At 42.8% G+C, this 19,168-nt stretch overlaps 1 protein-coding gene across 1 annotated transcript; it reads right to left on the reverse strand.

The window, feature by feature from the left end:
• Nucleotides 1–3,864: 3,864 nt before the first annotated feature.
• On the reverse strand, nucleotides 3,865–17,814 carry LOC309356045 (vomeronasal type-2 receptor 26-like; the record flags this gene model as incomplete). The annotated part of the gene is made up of 5 exons (XM_081887227.1): nucleotides 17,755–17,814; nucleotides 7,412–8,272; nucleotides 6,386–6,613; nucleotides 5,125–5,251; nucleotides 3,865–4,766 (listed from the first exon to the last, which is right to left on the reverse strand). Exons 2-5 carry the CDS (start codon nucleotides 8,246–8,248, stop codon nucleotides 3,865–3,867), a joined length of 2,094 nt encoding a protein of 697 aa, XP_081743353.1. The 5' UTR covers nucleotides 8,249–8,272; nucleotides 17,755–17,814.
• Nucleotides 17,815–19,168: the final 1,354 nt, after the last annotated feature.

Below are 19,168 nucleotides of genomic sequence, written 5' to 3' on the forward strand. Positions count from 1 at the left end.
ATCCTGATCATACTAGTGAATCCTTGCTGGCTTTTAGTCCCTAACACCAGTTGTCATTGCATATTTATACCAGCCTTCTCATAACACTCTCCAGATGTTTTGTACTTTAATTTCCACCATCCCTTATTGACTAGCGATGGATGTAGTCCAGAATATTTGGAGGGCACCACATCTGGGTGTCAGGAGTCAGAAACAAACGTGAGTCAAGCAATAAAGAACAGTGTCAGAGAAGTTAACTCTTAATTCAAAGAAACAAAAAGAAGCACAGGCCTAGTGATCACTGCAACTCTTCCCAGCAGGTCTTGCCCCAATGTGGCAGGGACCAAAGAAGAAGAAGAAGAGTTTGGATTTGATATCCCACTTTATCACTACCCGAAGGAGTCTCAAAGCGGCTAACATTCTCCTTTCCCTTCCTCCCCCACAACAAACACTCTGTGAGGTGAGTGGGGCTGAGAGACTTCAAAGAAGTATGACTAGCCCAAGGTCACCCAGCAGCTGCATGTGGAGGAGTGGAGACGCGAACCCGGTTCACCAGATTGCGAGTCTACTGCTCTTAAACACTACACCACACAAAGGTTCCTGCCTTCCCACAACTGCCCAAATCCCCTCCTCTCCAGGGTTTCTTTCCCTGAGTCTGGACTGCTCTTTGCCTCAGCCTCTTCCAGCTCACAAAACCCTGTTACCTCTTCAGCTTCTGACACCTCCTCCCCGCAGTCTGCTCCCTCTTCTCCCTCTAACCACTCCTCACTGCCCCACCACCAATTCCTTGGCCCCGAGCCTTCTTCCCTTGAGGGATTCCCAGCTAGTGCCTCCCACTGCTCCTCTGCATCTAGCCAGTCCATGGCAATGGGGAACGCTCATTTATACTATCATTGACAGACTGTCTCATTAGATTTGGTAGGATCTAATGCAAGTTCTTAGGGAGTGAGGAGTGTGAAAAGTGGAAGTGTTAGTTACTGTCTTTTTGATAATTACAGGGGAGATAATAATCAGCTGAAACCCGGCAATTCTCTGTGGAATTGCAAAACCAAGCTAAACTAAATTAAACTTTAACAGAAGTTTCCACTTACAGGGGCACCAGCTCCTGGGGGCTGAGCCCTTCCACTGCCATTTTTGGGGGCTGCTCCCCCAATGTCCAAAAAGCATGGAGGTGAAACCAGCTCCTGCTCTTCCTGCTGCTGCTGCTGTGGAGGGGAAGAAGGGTCAAAGCAGCCTCCCACCAGTGGCAGCTACAGAAGGAAGAGGAGGAGCTGCTGGCCATTGAAGCTCTGTATGCAGAATGATTGGCTCCATTAACTGCCCTTGCAAGCTGGTGCCTCTGTCTGATTACTTGGATGAGAGCTCAGCATTTGGGCTTACAGCTATGAAAAACACATAAAGGATACTAGACATTTTCATTGGACCATTTCCCTTCATTTGGGGCCAGTCTAATTTGAGTATTTTCAGTTCTGGGAACTCAACTTTTGCTAACTTTCTGATGTTATATGATTTTGCACATATAACTTTTTTTTTGGGGGGGGGGGGAAGACACTTGATGCTACTCATAGCAGCTGAAAGAATTTCTACATGCTCTTTCTTAGGGCAGAATACCCACAGGAAGAATATTATATTTTCAGACATCCCATAATGCATTTGGCCCAGGAAATACAGGGAGCAGGATATGGTGAACATTGTGACTTGTGCTGCAAGCCTTTTTTCCTGCAGAAAAAGAAGAAAAAAAACACCTCTGCAATCTTACAAATTGATCAAAAGTAAGCAAAGGCAAAGCTCTGCCTTGGCTGATGATTTGGGACTGGATGAATGGCAGGTGAAAACCAATATTGATTCCCAAGGGCAGTGGGTTAATTCACAGCTGTCCAGAAGCTTCTGCCCAATTGCATCATTGTAATCTATGAGATAACTTTCAGAAAACAGACTTTAAAAGGGGGCTTCCCAAGGAAGGCTGCAGATACTGAGCTAATGATATATTTTTAAACTTTTTTATTTAATGAAATGTATACACTGCTTAATTGTAACAAAAACCTCTACTATAAGTGGTTTACAAGAAATATTAAAATTATGAATAAAAACACTTAAAGACAAGTAATTAAAGACATTTTGAAAAATAATTAAAATAAGCTGTAAAGCATCAACATCTCCATGTCTGCATGGGCTTGCCAAAACAAAAGGTTTCTATGCAAGTGCTGAAAATCAAACAGTGAACAGTGATGTCAGTAGGCAGCGAGTTCCAGAATATAGCTGCTGCCACACTAAAATGACTATTTCTCAAAAGCACAGAATGGGTATTGTGTAGCATCTGCAACAGTGTCAGGCAAGGATTTCAAATTGGTTGCATTAATCAACTGCCACTTCCTTTATTCTCCTTTGCCTTCCCTGGATGTTCATGTCAAAGGGATTTCTGAATATTCAATTTCCAAATGTCAATGTGGATTCATGGTTCTAAATCAAATCAGGGACAAACCGATTCTGTCTGAGATAGGGGTGAATCACCAAATCAGGCTCCAAATTGAATGGTGGAGGTGAAGCCTGAACATATCTTGTGAAAATACCTTTTCCCTGATAAATCCAGATTGAGAATTAAGATCACATATGGATTTACTTGTAATAATATATTGACAATAATTGCTTTCAGGACTCAACTATACAGCTGGAAATAAAATGTTTCAAGTGTGTTATAAAGTGCATTATACAAATGTGAAATTGATGGCAATGGTGAGCTATGGCAATACATGTTTCAAAACATTTTTTTGGGGGAAAGGATTTTCATGTATTTTATGTGTGTCTAGATTCCACCTCAGTCTTTTTGACAATACATACTACAAGAGAATAATGTATGTGAAAATGTATTATTGTTTCCCTCAAAGCAAAGTACAGTGGTACCTCGGGTTACAGTTGCTTCAGGTTACAGACGCTTCAGGTAACAGACTCCGCTAACCCAGAAATAGTACCTCGGGTTAAGAAATTTGCTTCAGGATGAAAACAAAAATTGCGCAGCGGCAGCGCAGTGACAGCAGGAGGCCCCATTAGCTAAAGTGGTGCTTCAGGTTAAGAACAGTTTCAGGTTAAAAACGGACTTCCAGAATGAATTAAGTTTGTTTGTTTTTATTCAAAATTATAACAAGACATATTATCCAAAAATATATCATCCTTGTTTCCCCCCTATTTTTCCTCCCCCTCCCACAAAACCCACCCACCCCCACCCCACCCCCAACTTCCCTCAGCTCCAGTCTTTGGTTTCTCTGAGACTGCTGTTTTCTGCATGTTACAAAGTTGTATAGATCCTCAAACTATTTAGCTGATTATTATCAATAAAAGGTTTGTGAATGTTTATTCAAAACCTGCCAAGGAGTCCAGTTCACTTTGTTGCGTCTTCAAAGACTTTGTAAAGGGTTCCCATTCATCCTTAAAGTCACAGATATCCTTGTCCCATAGTTTATATGTCAGTTTTGCCAGTTCTGCATAGTCCATCAATTTTTCTTCCCATGATTCTTTAGTTGGGGTTTCTTCAGTCTTCCATCCTTGTGCTACCAGAACTCTCGTGGCCGTTGTCGCATACATGAAGATGTTTTTCAACTTTTTTGGCAGGTCTTTCCCTACAATCCCCAACAAAAATACCTTGGGTTTTTTTAACAAATGTTAAATGGAACGAATTAAGTTAACATTTTAAACAAATGTTAAATGGAACGAATTAAGTTCTTAACCCGAGGTACCACTGTAAGTCAATTTTACAAATGAATTTTCAACTATGGGAATTTTGACTCTAGAAAAAATTATATAAGGAAGCAGCTGAACATATATTTCCAATGTTCTACTGTACACAGAGAAAAAAGCATGAAAGACAACAAAGGGTAGGTTTATTATTTTTTAAATTTTCTTCCTTATTAGCTGTTCTCTATTATTCAGCTCAGGCCTCAGAATGATTATGTAACATTTGGGGAAGAAGATGCAACCCAGCAACCCACCACCAGAGGCTAAGATGGAGAAGATCTCCACAGCCACCATATATTTTCCCTTGGTGCTCAGATAGGAAGGAATAAAGGACAGCCAAACACTGCAGAAGACCAACATGCTGAAAGTGATAAACTTGGCTTCATTGAAACTGTCCGGTAACTTCCTGGCAAGGAAAGCCACAGCAAAACTTACAGTGGCCAGGCAGCTCATGTAGATGAGGACACAGTAAAACATTGCCACACTCCCCTCATTACATTCTAGTATGATTTCTTCCATCACAGAGTGCATGTCCACATCTGGGTATGGGGGAGAGGTTGCCAGCCACACAGTGCATATCCCTGCTTGAACTATGGAACAGGAAAGGAGAATGGAGTGGCCTAGTCCTTTCCCCACCCATTTCCTCATCCTGGATTCTGGTTTTGTAGCCATGAAGGCCAAAACCACCATGAAGGTTTTTGCCAGGACACAAGAAACAGCAGTTGAGAAGATGATGCCAAAAGCTGGTTGCCGGAGGAGACATGTGACCTTTTCAGGTTGGCCAATGAAGAGCAATGCACACAGGAAGCAGAGCAGGAGAGAGATGAGGAGAGTGTAGGTGACATTTTGGTTGTTTGCAATCACAATGGGTGTGTCATGGTGCTTCATAAATATACCTAGTACCAGAGCTGTGATCAAGGAAAGGGAAAGAGAGAAACAGGCTAAACTGATGCCCAAACTTTCTTCATAAGACAAGAAGCTTATGTTTTTGGGTAGACATGCATCATAGTTCTTGCTTGGATAGTCTTTGTCAGGGCATTTATGACAGTCATTCATATCTGGAAAAATGTAAAGAAATGAGCTCATATCATATCAGCTTACTAAAATGTTTCCTTTCTGTCTGAGAAGGAAAGAGCTGTGTTTAAATCAAAACACATGTTTAGTACTGTCTGATGCTCTATGCGGTCATGTTGAATTTAGTTGGTTCAGAGTTATGTCATCCTGTAAGTGCCACAACCAGGTCCATTGACATTTCAATGTTTATACACATTAGCCTGGGTGCAGCCTGTGTAAGTCAGAAGGATCCACATACCATCCAACTACTCTTAATTCATTGGCATTCTCATTTGATTAGCAAATTTAGACAATCTTAAAGGCAAAGAAGCAGGCTCTATTTAATCTATTTATTTCTCCTACCGTCCTGGTTTGCAATCTTCCCTTCTGCACATGGGATGCAATCGTAGCAGCAAGGTGGCTGTCCCTCCTTCACTTTCTTGCTGGATCCTGGAAGACAACGCTCAGTACAGAGAGAAAGAGGCTGAGTCTATTCCATAAATGAAAGAGCAGAATGCAGAAGAGTTCCAAATAAGGGATTTTTGAGGAATGCAATCTTGGTGAATTCCAAAACAACCAAAATTCCAGACAAATACATAAATTTTAATGAAGCTATCCAGGACCTACAGTACCCCTTGGAATGCTGCAACACAATTCTCAGCGTGTTAAGAAAAATATATACTTTTGAATACGTATTTTGAGATAACTCATTTTTAAAGACTAATGTATCCATTCCTAATGCTCAGTCACTTGCTCTTTACACCTTTCCTCTCATCTCTCTCCTTCACTCTCTCAATCTTCACCACTTCTCCTGCTTCCACTTCTTCCACTTATGAACGTAGAAGACCAGTGGTCTCCTGCACCTGCTGCTGTCGGTTCCCATTTTCTTCCTCTGGTATTATTATACCTCCCTTTCCCAACCACCTCATTCCTCCAAATTTTAGCAAGAAAGGTGAAATCTTTAGGCTTATCTATTAATGCATCCTCTTTAACTCAGTCAAAAATCAGTGTTTTCTAAATGTAAAGATATCCTAATGTTTTTGTTTATTTTAATATAGATTTCTATTTTTACTTAAAAATCACATTGCAGTCTTCCAGAAGAAAGAAAAACCCATTTAGCTACTCCAACTAACCACTTGTGTGCACTCTCCGATGTAAGATTGCTTCAAGGTCAAAAAGATCATCCATTTCATAGTTTCGTGGTCTTTCACCATGTACACCCTCTTGTGCAGGCAAAATATATGCAGAGGCCCTAATTGGCTGGGGAAAAACCCTGCACTCCCGTCTCCAGGCCTTTTCATAGAAAAACTGGTATTTGACCTAAATCAAAGCACTCATATTCAGATGAAGGCTCTCTGTTTGTGTGTCCCTAAGGTATATTTGCACTGTTAACCTTGTTTAACTGTTCTTCTGTTTTGTAACCTCCTTAATAAAATATTTGCCTTTACTTCTTGAGTGGCTTCTAGCAGTAAGCTTTTTGTATCTTAGTCTGGTACTTGGATGCATTGGTCATGTTCAACACAGTAACTTGCAGTTTAAAAGACAGTGAGTAGACATGCGGGTGAATGATCATTGCATATGCAAGATTGAATCTCTTTGGAATTATCTAACAATGTGGCCCTACCTGATTAAACCACCTATGCCATGTTATGGCATCTTCATCAAGGGTTAATTTTTGGTCTGGAGGAGCCTGTGGATCTATCCTCCCAACTCTCACTCTGTGCAAACTTTGGTTGGAGAATATAATCCAATTGACAATATTCAAGCTAGATGCTGCCTCTCCATTCTGGTTGATGAAGACCACGTCTCCTGCAGTATTGTTAAATGAGATGCTTCTCAGAAAGTGATGGAGCTAGATTGAATACAGAAAAGGCAATTTTTTGGAAATGGCTGTAGTTCTAATACAGAAGTGAGGTATCTTTTTCCTGTGGGCAGGACCTACAGCAAGTGGTGGGTGGTAATACAGTCAACTGTGAGGTAATACAGTCAACTCCAAGAATGGAGAGACCACCAACTGTCACTCTCCCACATTTTTCTTTCTCCCCCCTTTCTACAGCCTTCCTTTCTCTGCCCCCACCACACTTCTTTTCCTCTATCACATTCATCCCAGGAGACACAACATTGGTTTGTTACCACCTGCTCTGAGGCAGCATTTTGTGTATATAGGAAATAGAGAATGCTGAACATCTCTCTCGACTATTACCACTACTTGTTATCTGTGAAAGCACTAACATATCAGTGGTCTCCAAACTTCTCTCATACAAATGCCTTTTTTTTCTTTGAGAGGAATGAGCAGGCTGAAAACATTTCGGAAACCCATACTTTGTGAGGGAATAGCAAGTCCCTACCAGTCAAGGTGAGCTCCCATTGCTCAGTCCCTGCTTCTGCCCACCTAGCAGTTCAAAAGCACAAAGTGCAAGTAGATAAATAGGTACCACTCTGGCGGGGAGGTAATTGGCATTTCTGTGCATTGCTCTGGTTCGCCAGAAGGGGCTTAGTCATGCTGGCCACAAGACCCGGAAGCTGTGCGCCGGCTCCCATGGTGAGTAAAGCGAGATGAGTACCGCAACCCCAGAGTCGTCCATGACTGGCACCTAATGGTCAGGGGTCCATTTACCTTTTTAGCAGTCAAGGATGTTCAGCCTATTACCTGCCAAAACTGTAGATTCAGATTATTCTCTCTCCCTCCATACACCATTCCTCTCTGTCTGAGACTGGATGTGGACATGGCATGTAAAGCATGGGCCATGGCGTAGACAGCACTGTGGATGTTGTAACTGTGGCCTGTCATGCTCAATTCAAAAAGTGATCCGGGAAGGCTCTCCAGCTTCTCTTCTCCAGTGCACATATTCTCCTCCATCTTGTCTGAAGTGATATCTGGGAATACACATCCAAAGACCTGTTGCCAGAAGTCCTTTATAAAACCGTCCCCATCTGTGCTGGAAGGGTTTCTGTGCACAATATACTGATGAAATTCTGGTGGGTTTCTGAAGTGAATTTCAAAGGATATAGCACCACTGAATATTCCTGAATCCCAATTCCTTTGAAAGACAAATGAAGTGAACTCAACCTGGGAAGTTATTATCCATACTTTACTTTTTATCTTGTATGTCATGTCATCATGTTCTGATAGGTATGGAAGCCATCGAAAAGTTGCCATGGAATAAGATTCTCCATAGGCAACTATTACATTAGCTGTGCTGCTAAAAATCTTATGGTTTATACTTGCCCCCTGTTGTATTATGCCATTAATTTCAGATATAAAACTATAATTGGGGATTCTTTCTAAGAATGCAAAGCAGACACCACGCTTGGTAAACATTGGGGAAATGGTTTGCACAAATCTTTCTCCATTGTCATTGTCTGTTGCAATGACTCCAATCCACGTCCACCTGAAATGCAGAAGCAAAGAGAGAATTCCCTCATACTGAAGGGGTTCTGAGGCTGCCATCTGGTAGAAGGGAAGTCCTGGGCTTTTATCATTCATCACCGGAGCAGAGCCATAAATGAGCTAAAAAGTCAATGGAGGAAGAGAAGAGAGAAAGTAGATTCCTTTCACAGTATTCATATACATTATGAGGTGAACCCTGTTAGTCAAATATGCCCTTTGCCAACTTTTCACGGATTATGTGCCTCTCTCTCAATTATACAAAAGACACACATACAGATGGGCCGAAAACTGGGACCATCACATTTCTTCTCTGGAGATTCTTCTTTCTTCTTCATGATTCACATACACCATCACACAGCAAAACTGTGCTGCCTCTTCTCAGACTTTATTTCTGCACATTTATTTCACTTATGAATCAGCTGCTCACTACTGTTACTGTACTCCTGAAGAACTGGAATGTATCTACAATTTGCCATACCTCGCAGTGAATTTATTTGGTTTGGTGCATTAAAGTGGAATAATGAATGTTTTGGCACCTACCTATCAGTTTTTTTGGCTGTAAACAATTCCTGCCCCCCTTCCCCAGCAGCTTTTTTGAGAAGCCCTGATCACTAATTTTAGTACTGGCACGTACTTGTCAGCTTTTATCCTGTAAGCAATTTTCTGCATTCCCCAGCAACTCAATTCAGATACCTCCACACTAAACAGAAAATGCTGCATAACCAAAAACAGCTGGTGAGGGAAAAGCTCACATTCCCATCATTGGCATTTGGGATATCAGTGTTCTAGATGTGTGTGTAAGAAAGGACGAGTGACATATTTTTTTTCTGGTATTGCACGCTTTCTCCTTATCCAGGTTTGTTTGTTTCCTTATATTATAATTATGTACCGCCTTTATTTTCCAAGGATCTCAAGGTGGTGTACATGGTTTTCCTTCCAATTTCATCTTCACCCTGAACTGCTGATACACCCTGAACTGATGCCGAGGAACCTGCATCTTTCTCTATGCAAGCTAATAGAGGTATTGTACATAGGTGTCCTACCTGCGGAATCTTAAAGATATCCAAAACAGTGGCCACATAAAAGGAGATTTCAGAATCCAGTCCCCCAATGACCCCAGTCAGATTATTTTCAACATCACATATATAGTTAGGGACAAATTTCTCCACAACGGATAAAAGCAGCAGTGTGGCAAGATATGTGCTCCTTGCATTGTTATAGCTGTCATATAAGTGAAAGCCCAAGGTGATATTGGGTAGGATATGAGGGTCTTCGTTGATCTGCTTGACTGCAAATGCCAAGGCCAGGATGTGCTGGTAAAGCTTAGGCACCACCCTAGAATGAGAGTTGCAAACTGTATCAGCAGGAACTTTTAGATATCAACACAGTAGTTAATCATAATGAGTTGGGGGCCGGTTACACTCTGTCTGCTCTACTATTGAATAACTGTTATCAGTAGAAAGTTCATCCTGATGTTTAGTTGAAATCTCCTTTCTTATTTCTTTAATACACTTATTTGGAGCAAGAGAAAACAAGTGTGTTCCATCTTCCTGGTGACAACCCTTGAGATATTTTTCAATGGCTATCATATTTCCCCTCAGTCTCATCATAGCTAAACATACCAAACTCCCTCAACCGTTCCTCATAAGGCTTGGTTTCCAGACCATCTTTGTTGCCCTCCCTTGCATATGTTCCAGCTTGCTAATACATTTCCTTCTTAAATTGTAGTGATCAGAACTGGACACAGGACTCCAGGTGACCAAGGCTGAACAGAGCAGTACTATTACTTCCTTTGATCAGAACACTACACTTCTGTTAATGCAGATCCCTTGACCTTTTCCACATGTACTACTGGCAAGTCAAGTGTTCCTCATCTTAGATTTGTGCATTTGTCTCTGCTGAAATCCATGTTGTTACTATTGTCCCATTTTTCCAATGTTTTAAGGTTGGGTTGCTAATGTGGGGCCAATGGGACGTCTTGCCCTACACACCTGAGGTCTTTTCCTGACACTTACAATCTCTGGTCTCTCCCTGCAGTGACCTCTTTTTCATGAAGCAGGGATTGTCATTGGAATTCACTGAATTCTATACTTCATAATAAGTACCTTTCAGTGCTGAAACAGACCTTAGCCTAGATCAGAAAATGAAGCATTCAGCTTCAGAACAGGTTTTTAAAAATTCATTATTACTAATACTCTAGTAGTTTAGATAAATATAGGGATGTGGGTGGTGCTGTGGGTTAAACCACAGAGCCTAGGACTTGCCAATCAGAAGGTCAGTGGTTTGAATTCCCAAGAGGGGGTGAGCTCCTGTTGCTCTGTCCCAGCTACTGCCAACATAGCAGTTCCAAAGCACGTCATAATGCAAATAGATAAATAGGTACCGCTCCAGCGGGAAAGTAAACGGTGTTTCCGTGCACTGCTCTGGTTCGCCAGAAGTGGCTTAGTCAGGCTGGCCACATGACCCCAAAGCTGTATGCTGGCTCCCTCGGCCAATAAAGCGAGATGAGCGCTGCAACCCCAGAGTCGGCCACGACTGGACCTAATGGTCAGGGGTCCCTTTACCTTTAGTTTAGATAAAGTCTATCAAAATTGGCTTTTCAAAAGGGCTCTCCCACATACACAAACATGCATACATTTCAATACATTTATATTTATTTTCCTATCAAGAAATGGGAGCTTCTACATTATTCTCTCAATTCACAAGACATTCCTATGGATTTTTGCATCAGCACATGTCCCACTGAAATGCAAATTTGTTATTGCTAGGTAAATAGGTAGAGGTTTGCAGCCTTAGTCATTACTCTCAGGCTGTGACTCTAGGTTTGATCATTTCTCTTTTGTAATGGATGAGTGACTTAGTTCTTACACAAGCTCTTCAGGCATCGCTGGTGGGGGTTCCTCAGCAAATGTTGCTGGAGAGGAGATGAAACCACCATGGTAAACAATGCCACCAATGTTAAAATCTCCTGGCTGATGATACGTGTGAAGTGGATGGTGTGGGCCTTGGAGCCTGCATTTCGCTATGTGAGCCTCACATACATTGTAAGAAATCAGTTCCAGCAGTAAGAACACTAAAACCACCATCCTTAATACAAAGGCAACTGTCTGTTCTACATGGAACCCATGATTTCTCTGGCAATATTATAATTAGCTACTCCAAGATAAAAATTGTCTCATTTGATTGGTAATTAAGTTTCCTGAGACGATGCAATCTGGGAGTGTGTAAGATCAGACTTGTGGATCCCAGGCCCTATTTAAATTATTCTGGTTAATTTTAGTATCCTTTGTGTTCCTCTTGCAAGTGGCCCCTGAAAGTCCACAGGGATTTTTGAGGAGCAGCAGATTTAATTATAGCCCTGTTAATAACCAAGCTGGAATTCAGTTATTTATTCAATGCTTGTGAACCCCTGTGGAATTGCTGAAGAAAATGTGTTTGTCACATATTCAGAACTATTGTGTTAAATTCCCTTTCAGTGGATAATAAGGGGCCAGTGGTGTATTGGTGAAGTTAGAAGTTCATAATAGAAGAGCTTGTAAACAATGGAGACTCCCAAATGTAGTATGGTGTTGTGAGCATCTTGAATTTGGCTGAGTGGACCTGGATTCACATCAACCACGTGGCATGAGAACAATGACTGCTCACCATTTTTCCAGGGGAGACAATGGTGTTGCCTCATTCTCAGCCTCCTTCCCCGATAGCCTAGGCACACACTTTTGCTGGCCTTTGGAGGGGAATTCTCCTTGGCCGGTGGATCTCAAAAGGGAGGTGTCTTTCCAACCCAAAAGGCACCATAAATGGGCCACTCACTGGTGCCTCCTGGAGGGAAGTGCCTTGCTGGCCGTAGCCATTGGCTGCTGTCTCGTCTAGCCTGGAAGTGAGGCTTAAAAGGGCGGTTGCAGGAGGCTCTCGCAGCACGGATGGGTGAAGAGCGACACCCTCCCACCCTCCCTTTTTATTTCCATGTTTTACTGTGCTTTTATATCTGCTGTAAGCCACCCAAAGTGGCTGGAGAAATGCAGCCAGATGAGTGGGTTATAAATAATAAAATTATTATTATTATTAGTCCTACTTCCTTCCATTCCTTTCTCCGCTTGAATACCTGGACCTTCTGCAAAGGGCCATAATCTTACAGACACTCATTAACAAGCATAGTTAGCTTGCTGTATAACAGTACAGATGTCTACGCAGAAATAAGTGTTTTAAGATTTAATGGGCCTTACTCTCAGAGTGAGTACAAGCTGGCAACGTAGGCTCTGGTTTACGGTAGAAACTAAGAGAAAGCAGTGGCTTTGTGCCCTTAAGAGCTGTATAACAGGAGGTATAAATCAGAGGTTAAGCCTGGATTCTAGAAAGCTGAGCTCCATTATGGGAATACTTATGCAACCTGAAGTTTCTCTGTCCTCTTTGATTCCACTTTCAATCTGATTAAGCTCTGGTTTCCTTATATTCTCCAATCATGGTTAGGAATAATCAATTTTATCTGCTCATCAAACATTTGCTGAAGGATGCCAACAGTCAGTGGAAAGTCCAACAATATACTTGCCACAAATATAATACACATTTGTATCAAGAATATAATGTTCTGAACCATCACTTGTGTTGGTGAAAATAAAACTTTTCAGTTGTGGCTTTATCGAATGCTTTGCCCAGCGAACTGTGCATGGTTCTTTGTTGCCATCTTTTCTAAGCACCAGGGCAGAAATCTAGTTCTCTGAATTTCACCAAGGAGACCTGATTCAGACAAAATCTTGGGGGGAGGGAACCCAATTCAATGGGGGGTATATTATTTCACAGTACATAGATAAACTATGGAACTCACTGCCATAGGAAACAATGGTGGAGACAGTGCATTTGCTTTTGAATACAGTTTGAAGGTTTCCCACAGGAATCCGGTTGGTCAGTGTGAGTACAGGCTGCCGTACGCGAATGCACCATTAGTTTGACTCAAGAGGATCATCTTACATCTCTACGATCTTGAGTATGGATAGGTTGATGATGAAATCTGACTGTGAGCAGTACAGAACAATAGACCTTTAGGGTATGGTGGTTATAGGGTTAACCTCCTTGATGTTCTGTATCTGGGGGGAGGAGCGTCTACGCGACACTATTGCTATCATCACAGCCTTTGTTCTGTGAGCTGCTTTCGGTTTTAATCTGAGAGTGCTTTCTGCACAGAGAGGATGTCGGAAAGCTCTGAAGGTGATTTACTGCTGTAAATAAACACTTTATAGATAGAAGAAGCTGTCTCTGGACTTTATTACTCCTTTTTCCTCACACGGAAGGCAAACTGCTGTGTCTCTGCATATTTCCTGCTTAGTTCATATTTCCTCAGAGTGTGCACAAGAGGAAATGGCTGGACGGCAGATTTATTTACAATAGGTTATGGAAGCCAATGTTTTATTGCCAAGTGTGAGAAGGGAGTACAAAAAAGGCTGCCAGCTTTGAACTCCTGCTGGAGAGGACAAAGGCAGTTCTGAGTTCACTGGTGAAGCAGAGGAGCTAGCTGAAAGAAGCATCTTCGAGGGGCCGGCAGCTGAAACAGTGTGAGTAAGCTTTAGCCGGGGGGGGGGAGATGGCTGCAGATCAACAGCGTGAGACTTTTACTGTGCCTTTTGAAAGGCTTAATGGCTCAAACTGGGAAGACTGGGCAAGGCGGATGTACTTCTGGCTGGGAGGAAAACAGTTTTGGGAATGTACACTGGCTGACCCAGTGCCTGCTGGAGCTGGCTGCTGAGATAGAGAGGGCAGCGTGCGTACTGAGGAGGGATCAGAAAGCCATGTCCCACGTTGTGATGGCTATGGAATCATCACAACTTCCTCACATAGATGGTTTGTGAACTTGTCACCAAATTTGGTCTGCTTTGACTAGAATACACCAAAGGACCACACCTGGGGCAAAGATCTATGTCATACGTTCTCTGTTTGAGAAGAGGCTGTCTCCTCTTCTCTGTGATCACATTGCCCAGATGCTGACTGTTTTCAGCAAGCTGTGTCAGCTCAATGTGCCCTTCCCAGATGAACTTAAGGCTTATGCGTTGTTAAGCTTCTTGGACAGAAGTTATGAGAACTTAGTCCTAAAGATGGAGATGATGCCGCCAAATGATCTTACGTTGGAATATGTAAGTGGGAGATTGATTGATAAGGAATCGAAATGCCAGAGGGCTGTGAAAGAGAGCACAGGCTGCAACCCAAGAAGGAGTGGGGGGGGCAGCCAGGAGCAGTGAGGACTGTGTGAAAGCTTTTGCTTCCAAAATATGTTTTCATTGTGGAAGCAGTGGACACCTGGTCCGCAATTGTCCTCTAGAGGCCCAGGAATGCAAGGACACCAGAATGGTGGCCGGAAAGGAATATCAACAAAGCAGATAAGTGGCAGTTCGAGAACTGGTTCCCAGCAGAGACGTGGGAAATAAGGAGGCCAGAGTGAGAAAGGCAAGGAGAAGCCACTCTATCACCTCACAGCATCGATGGTGTCTTTGGGAAACAGCAAAGGCCCCAGTCGGGGGAACAGCGTCTCTATGGCAACGTTGGAAGGCAGCCAAAGAGCTACTTTGTCTTTTGTTGTGGACACTGGAGCCACACATTGTCTCGTGCCCTCTGCTGGTCTGCTTCGAAACTGCAAGTCTGTGAAAAGTGGACATTTAGTTTCACTGGATGATGGCTCCAAGAGACAATTAACTGAGACTGGTTTTTTTGTATTGTTCTTTTATAGATCATGAAGTGCAAGCATTCGTGTTTCCTGAGATAGCAAATTGTCTTTTATCTGTGTCTGCCCTCGTTGCTGACGGTTTTGATATAATGTTTGCTAATAACATGTGCTCTTTTTTCAGGGATGGCAAGAAGCTGTACAGTGCTGAGTGCAGAGATAGACTGTTCGTGGTGGAGGTGCCTATTGCTAATGTAGCTGTTGCAGAGCCCCCTGAAGAGGCACAAGTGCAGTGCCCAAACGTACCACCACATGACAATTGTTTACACTTGTGGCACAGGAGACTTCCCCATGTTCCCTGGTTTTACGTTAAGAAAGCAGCTGAGAACACGGTGGGGTGCAAGTTTAAGGGGTGTGACAAATTCCTAGATTGCAGAGCGTGCAAGCAATCAAAGGTTACCACATGTACTTGTTATCCCAGGTCAGACAGGAAGACCAGCAAACCCTTTGAGCTGGTTCATGCAGATTTGTGTGGTCCCATGCAGGTAGCTTCTTTAAGTGGATCAAAGTACATTCTTCTGATCATTGATGATTTTCGAAGAACTTGTGGCTGTTACAATTTGACACAAGAGTGAAGCAGCTGCACTGATTAGGGATTGGATCACAGCAGTAGAGCTGTGTTTTTCCACTAGTGTTGTTTCATTTCAGAGTGATCGTGGAGCGGAATTCACCGGTTCTGCACTGCAGAATATCTTCCGACAGAAGGGAATCAGCCACAGGCTAACAGCACCACACAGTCCCCAACAGAATGTTGTTGCAGAGCGTAAAAATAGAACGCTGCAGGAAGCCACTAATGCCATGCTTTATGACTCTGGTCTCCCACAGTGTTTTTGGGCGGAGAGGTATAAAACAGTGTGCTTCATACAGAATAGAATGTACAATTCAAATGTAGGGGACATGCCTTATTTTCTGCTGCACGGTAACAAGCCCAAGGTGGATTTCTTTCGTGTGTTTGACTGTGAGGCTTGGGTCCTCATCCCAAAGGCCAATCACAGAAAGGGTGAACCAAGGTCCAAGAAGATGATCTTTGTAGGCTATGTGCCAGGTTCCAAGGCATGGCATTTCACATATCCCAGTGGCAATCAGTCTCGGCTGCTTATTAGTGGAAGTGCTGAGTTCTGTGAGCAAAATGGGTAGAAATGCGTGCATGGGAACCTAGATGTTCTTTCAGAGCAGTTTGACTCAGATGAGGAAGAAGAGGAGGAGGAAGCTGAATCTGTTGCTGGGGAGCAGAGTCCGCAGCCACAGAGTTAAGAACAGGAGTCCCCAAGGGAGAGGCTCAGAACCACTCCAAAGGGAAGTTCCAAGACCCCTCCACAGTTCTGTCAAGTTTGAGCCAAAGAGTGAGCCGTCCTTGCCTACAGACCCAGTTGTGAGACACAAAAGGCACAGCAGGTCAGAGGGGGAGGTCTCTGACACAGGGGATGGTTTGACTGGCCCCAGTGAGTCAGAAGGGGGGGCAGAGTTTGCACTGAGGAGGTCAGCGAGGTCAACCAAGGGGAAGCCAGCTGACAGGTATGAAGCCACTAGTGTGCAGGTTGGTGTGGCTAGGTGTGAACCTGAATCCTTTGAAGATGTTCAGAAGTTGCCTCAGGAAGAAGCTAGCAAATGGCATGAGGTGATGCAGAAGGAGATGAACTGGAGTCTCTAGGTGTGTTCTCCCTCACACATTTGCCGGCTGGCAAACAGGTTGTTTGCTGCAGATGGGTTTATCGCCTTAAACCCACAGAGTCAGGAGAACCAGAGAACAAGGCAATGTTAGTTGCCAGAGGTTTCATGCAGAGGAAAGGAGTCCATTTCACAGAAGTGTATTCTCCGATGTCCAGAAGTGAAAATCTGTGCATGCTCTTAGCTGTTGCTGCAAAAAGAGGTTGGAAGGTGAACTATTTTGATGTGGATGTCGCCTTATAAAAGGGAGCAGCTGAACTTATATTTCCAATTATTCTACTGTAAACACAGATAAAAACAAAATACAGCAGATTACAGGTTTCTCATTTCTTTAATTTTTCTTCCTTATTAGCTGTTCTCTATTGTTCAGCTCAGGCCTCAGAATGATTATATAACATTTGGGGGGAAACCAAGCAACCCACCACCAGAGGCTAAGATGGAGAGGATCTCCACAGCCACCATGTATTTTCCCTTGGTGCTCAAGTAGGAGGGAATAAAGGACAGCCAAACACTGCAGAAGACCAACATGCTGAAAGTGATAAACTTGGCTTTGTTGAAACTGTCCGGTAACTTCCTGGCAAGGAAAGCCACTGCAAAACTGACTGTTGCCAGGCAGCTCATGTAAATGAGGACACAGTAAACTATTGTTAGAGACCCTTCATTACAACTTTGTTTCCCTCACCTCATTTCCTCTTAAGGCGCTTTGTTGTCTGCTTATGATTGGTCCGAATTACAGTTTAAACAAAGAAGTTCTGAGGGAGTATTTGATGTATATGGGATAGAGAGAATGCTGAACATCTCTCTCGACCATCACCGCTGCTTCTTATCTGTGAATGCAGTGGCATCCCAGTGATCTCCATACTTCTCCCATGGAAGTGATTTTTCTTCTCTGATATGAATGAGCAAGCTGACAACATTTTGGAAACCCACACCTTGTGGGGGAATAACAGGCCTCTTCCAGTTGAGGATGTTTAGCCTATTACCTGCCAAAACTGTGGATTCTGATTCCCTAAATACGCCATTTCTCTGTGCCTGAGTCTGGATGTGAACATGGCATGTAAAGCATGGGCCATGGCGTAGACAGCATTGTGGATACAGTAACTGTGGCCTGTCATGCTCAATTCAAAAAGTGATCCGGGAATGTTCTCCAGCTTATTTCTCCGGTGCAAATATTCCCCTCCACCTTGTTTGCAGTGATATCTGGGAATATTATACATAGGTGTCCTACCTGTGGAATCTTATAGATATCCAAAACAGTGGCCACATAAAAGGAGATTTCAGAATCCAGTCCCCCAATGACCCCAGTCAGATTATTTTCAACATCACATATATAGTTAGGGACAAATTTCTTCACCATGAATAAAAGCAGCAGTGTGGCAAGATATGTGCTCCTTGCACTGATATAGCTGTCATATAAGTGGAAGCCCAAGGTGATATTGGGTAGTATGTGAGGGTCTTCGTTGATCTCCTTGACTGCAAATGCCAAGGCCACGATGTGCTGGTAACCCTTAGGCACCACTCTAGAATGAGAGTTGCAAACTGTATCAGCAGGAATTTTAACAGGTGTATCCTTTTACACACCAACACAGTAGTTAATCATATTGTATTCAGGGGGGTGTACACTCCGTCTGTTCTACTATTTAATAGCTCTTATCAGTAGTAAGTTCTTCCTGATGTTTAGTTGAAATCTCCGTTCTTGTTACTTGGATACACTTATTTGGAGCAAGAGAAAACAAGCTTGTTCCTTCTTTCTGGTGACAGCCCTTGAGATATTTGAAAATGGCTATCATTCCTCCCCTCAGTCTCACCATAGCTAAACATATCAAACTCCCTCAACCATTCCTCATAAGGCTTGGTTTCCAGACCATCTTTGTTGCCCTCCTCTGCACATGTTTCAGCTTGCTAATATGTATCCTCCTTAAATTTTGGTGGTCACATCTGGACACAGGATTCCAGGTGACCAAGGCAGAATAGAGCAGTACTATTACTTCCTTTGATCAGGACACTACTTCTGTTGATGCAGATCCCTTGAACCTTTCCTACTACTGGGAAGCCAAGTGTTCCTCATCTTAGATTTGTACATTTGTCCCTATTGGAATTCAAGTTGTTACTTTAGTACCAATCTTTTAAGGTTAATAGTATCTAGAGTAGGGGTTCCTAATGTGGGGCTCATTGGACGTCTTCCCTTACATGTCTGAGGTCTTTTTCTGACACTTACAATGTCTCTGGTCTCTCTCTGCAGTGACTTCATTTTCGTGAGTCAGTGATGGTCGTTGGAATTCACTGAATTGTATACTTCATAATAAGTACCTTTCAGAGCTGAAACAAACTTTAGTCTAAGTTCAGAAAATGAAAGCCTAAGGACATTCAGCTTCAGAACAGCTTTTTAAAAATACATTCTTACTAATAGTCTAGTATTTCAGATAAAGTCTAGCAAAATGGGCTGCTCAAAAGGCCTCTCCCAGACACACAAACATGCATACATTTCAATACATTTATATTCATTTATCTATCCAGAAACGGGAATTTCTCCTATATTCTCTTAATTCACAAGACATTTGTTCCATTTTTTTTGCACGAGCATGAGTCCCATTCATCTCTAAAGTGGATTCCCCCAGGTAAAAGGGTAAAAGTTTGCTGCC

Source organism: Podarcis melisellensis (assembly GCF_964234715.1).
Source record: "Podarcis melisellensis genome assembly, chromosome: 13".
NCBI lineage: Eukaryota > Metazoa > Chordata > Lepidosauria > Squamata > Lacertidae > Podarcis > Podarcis melisellensis.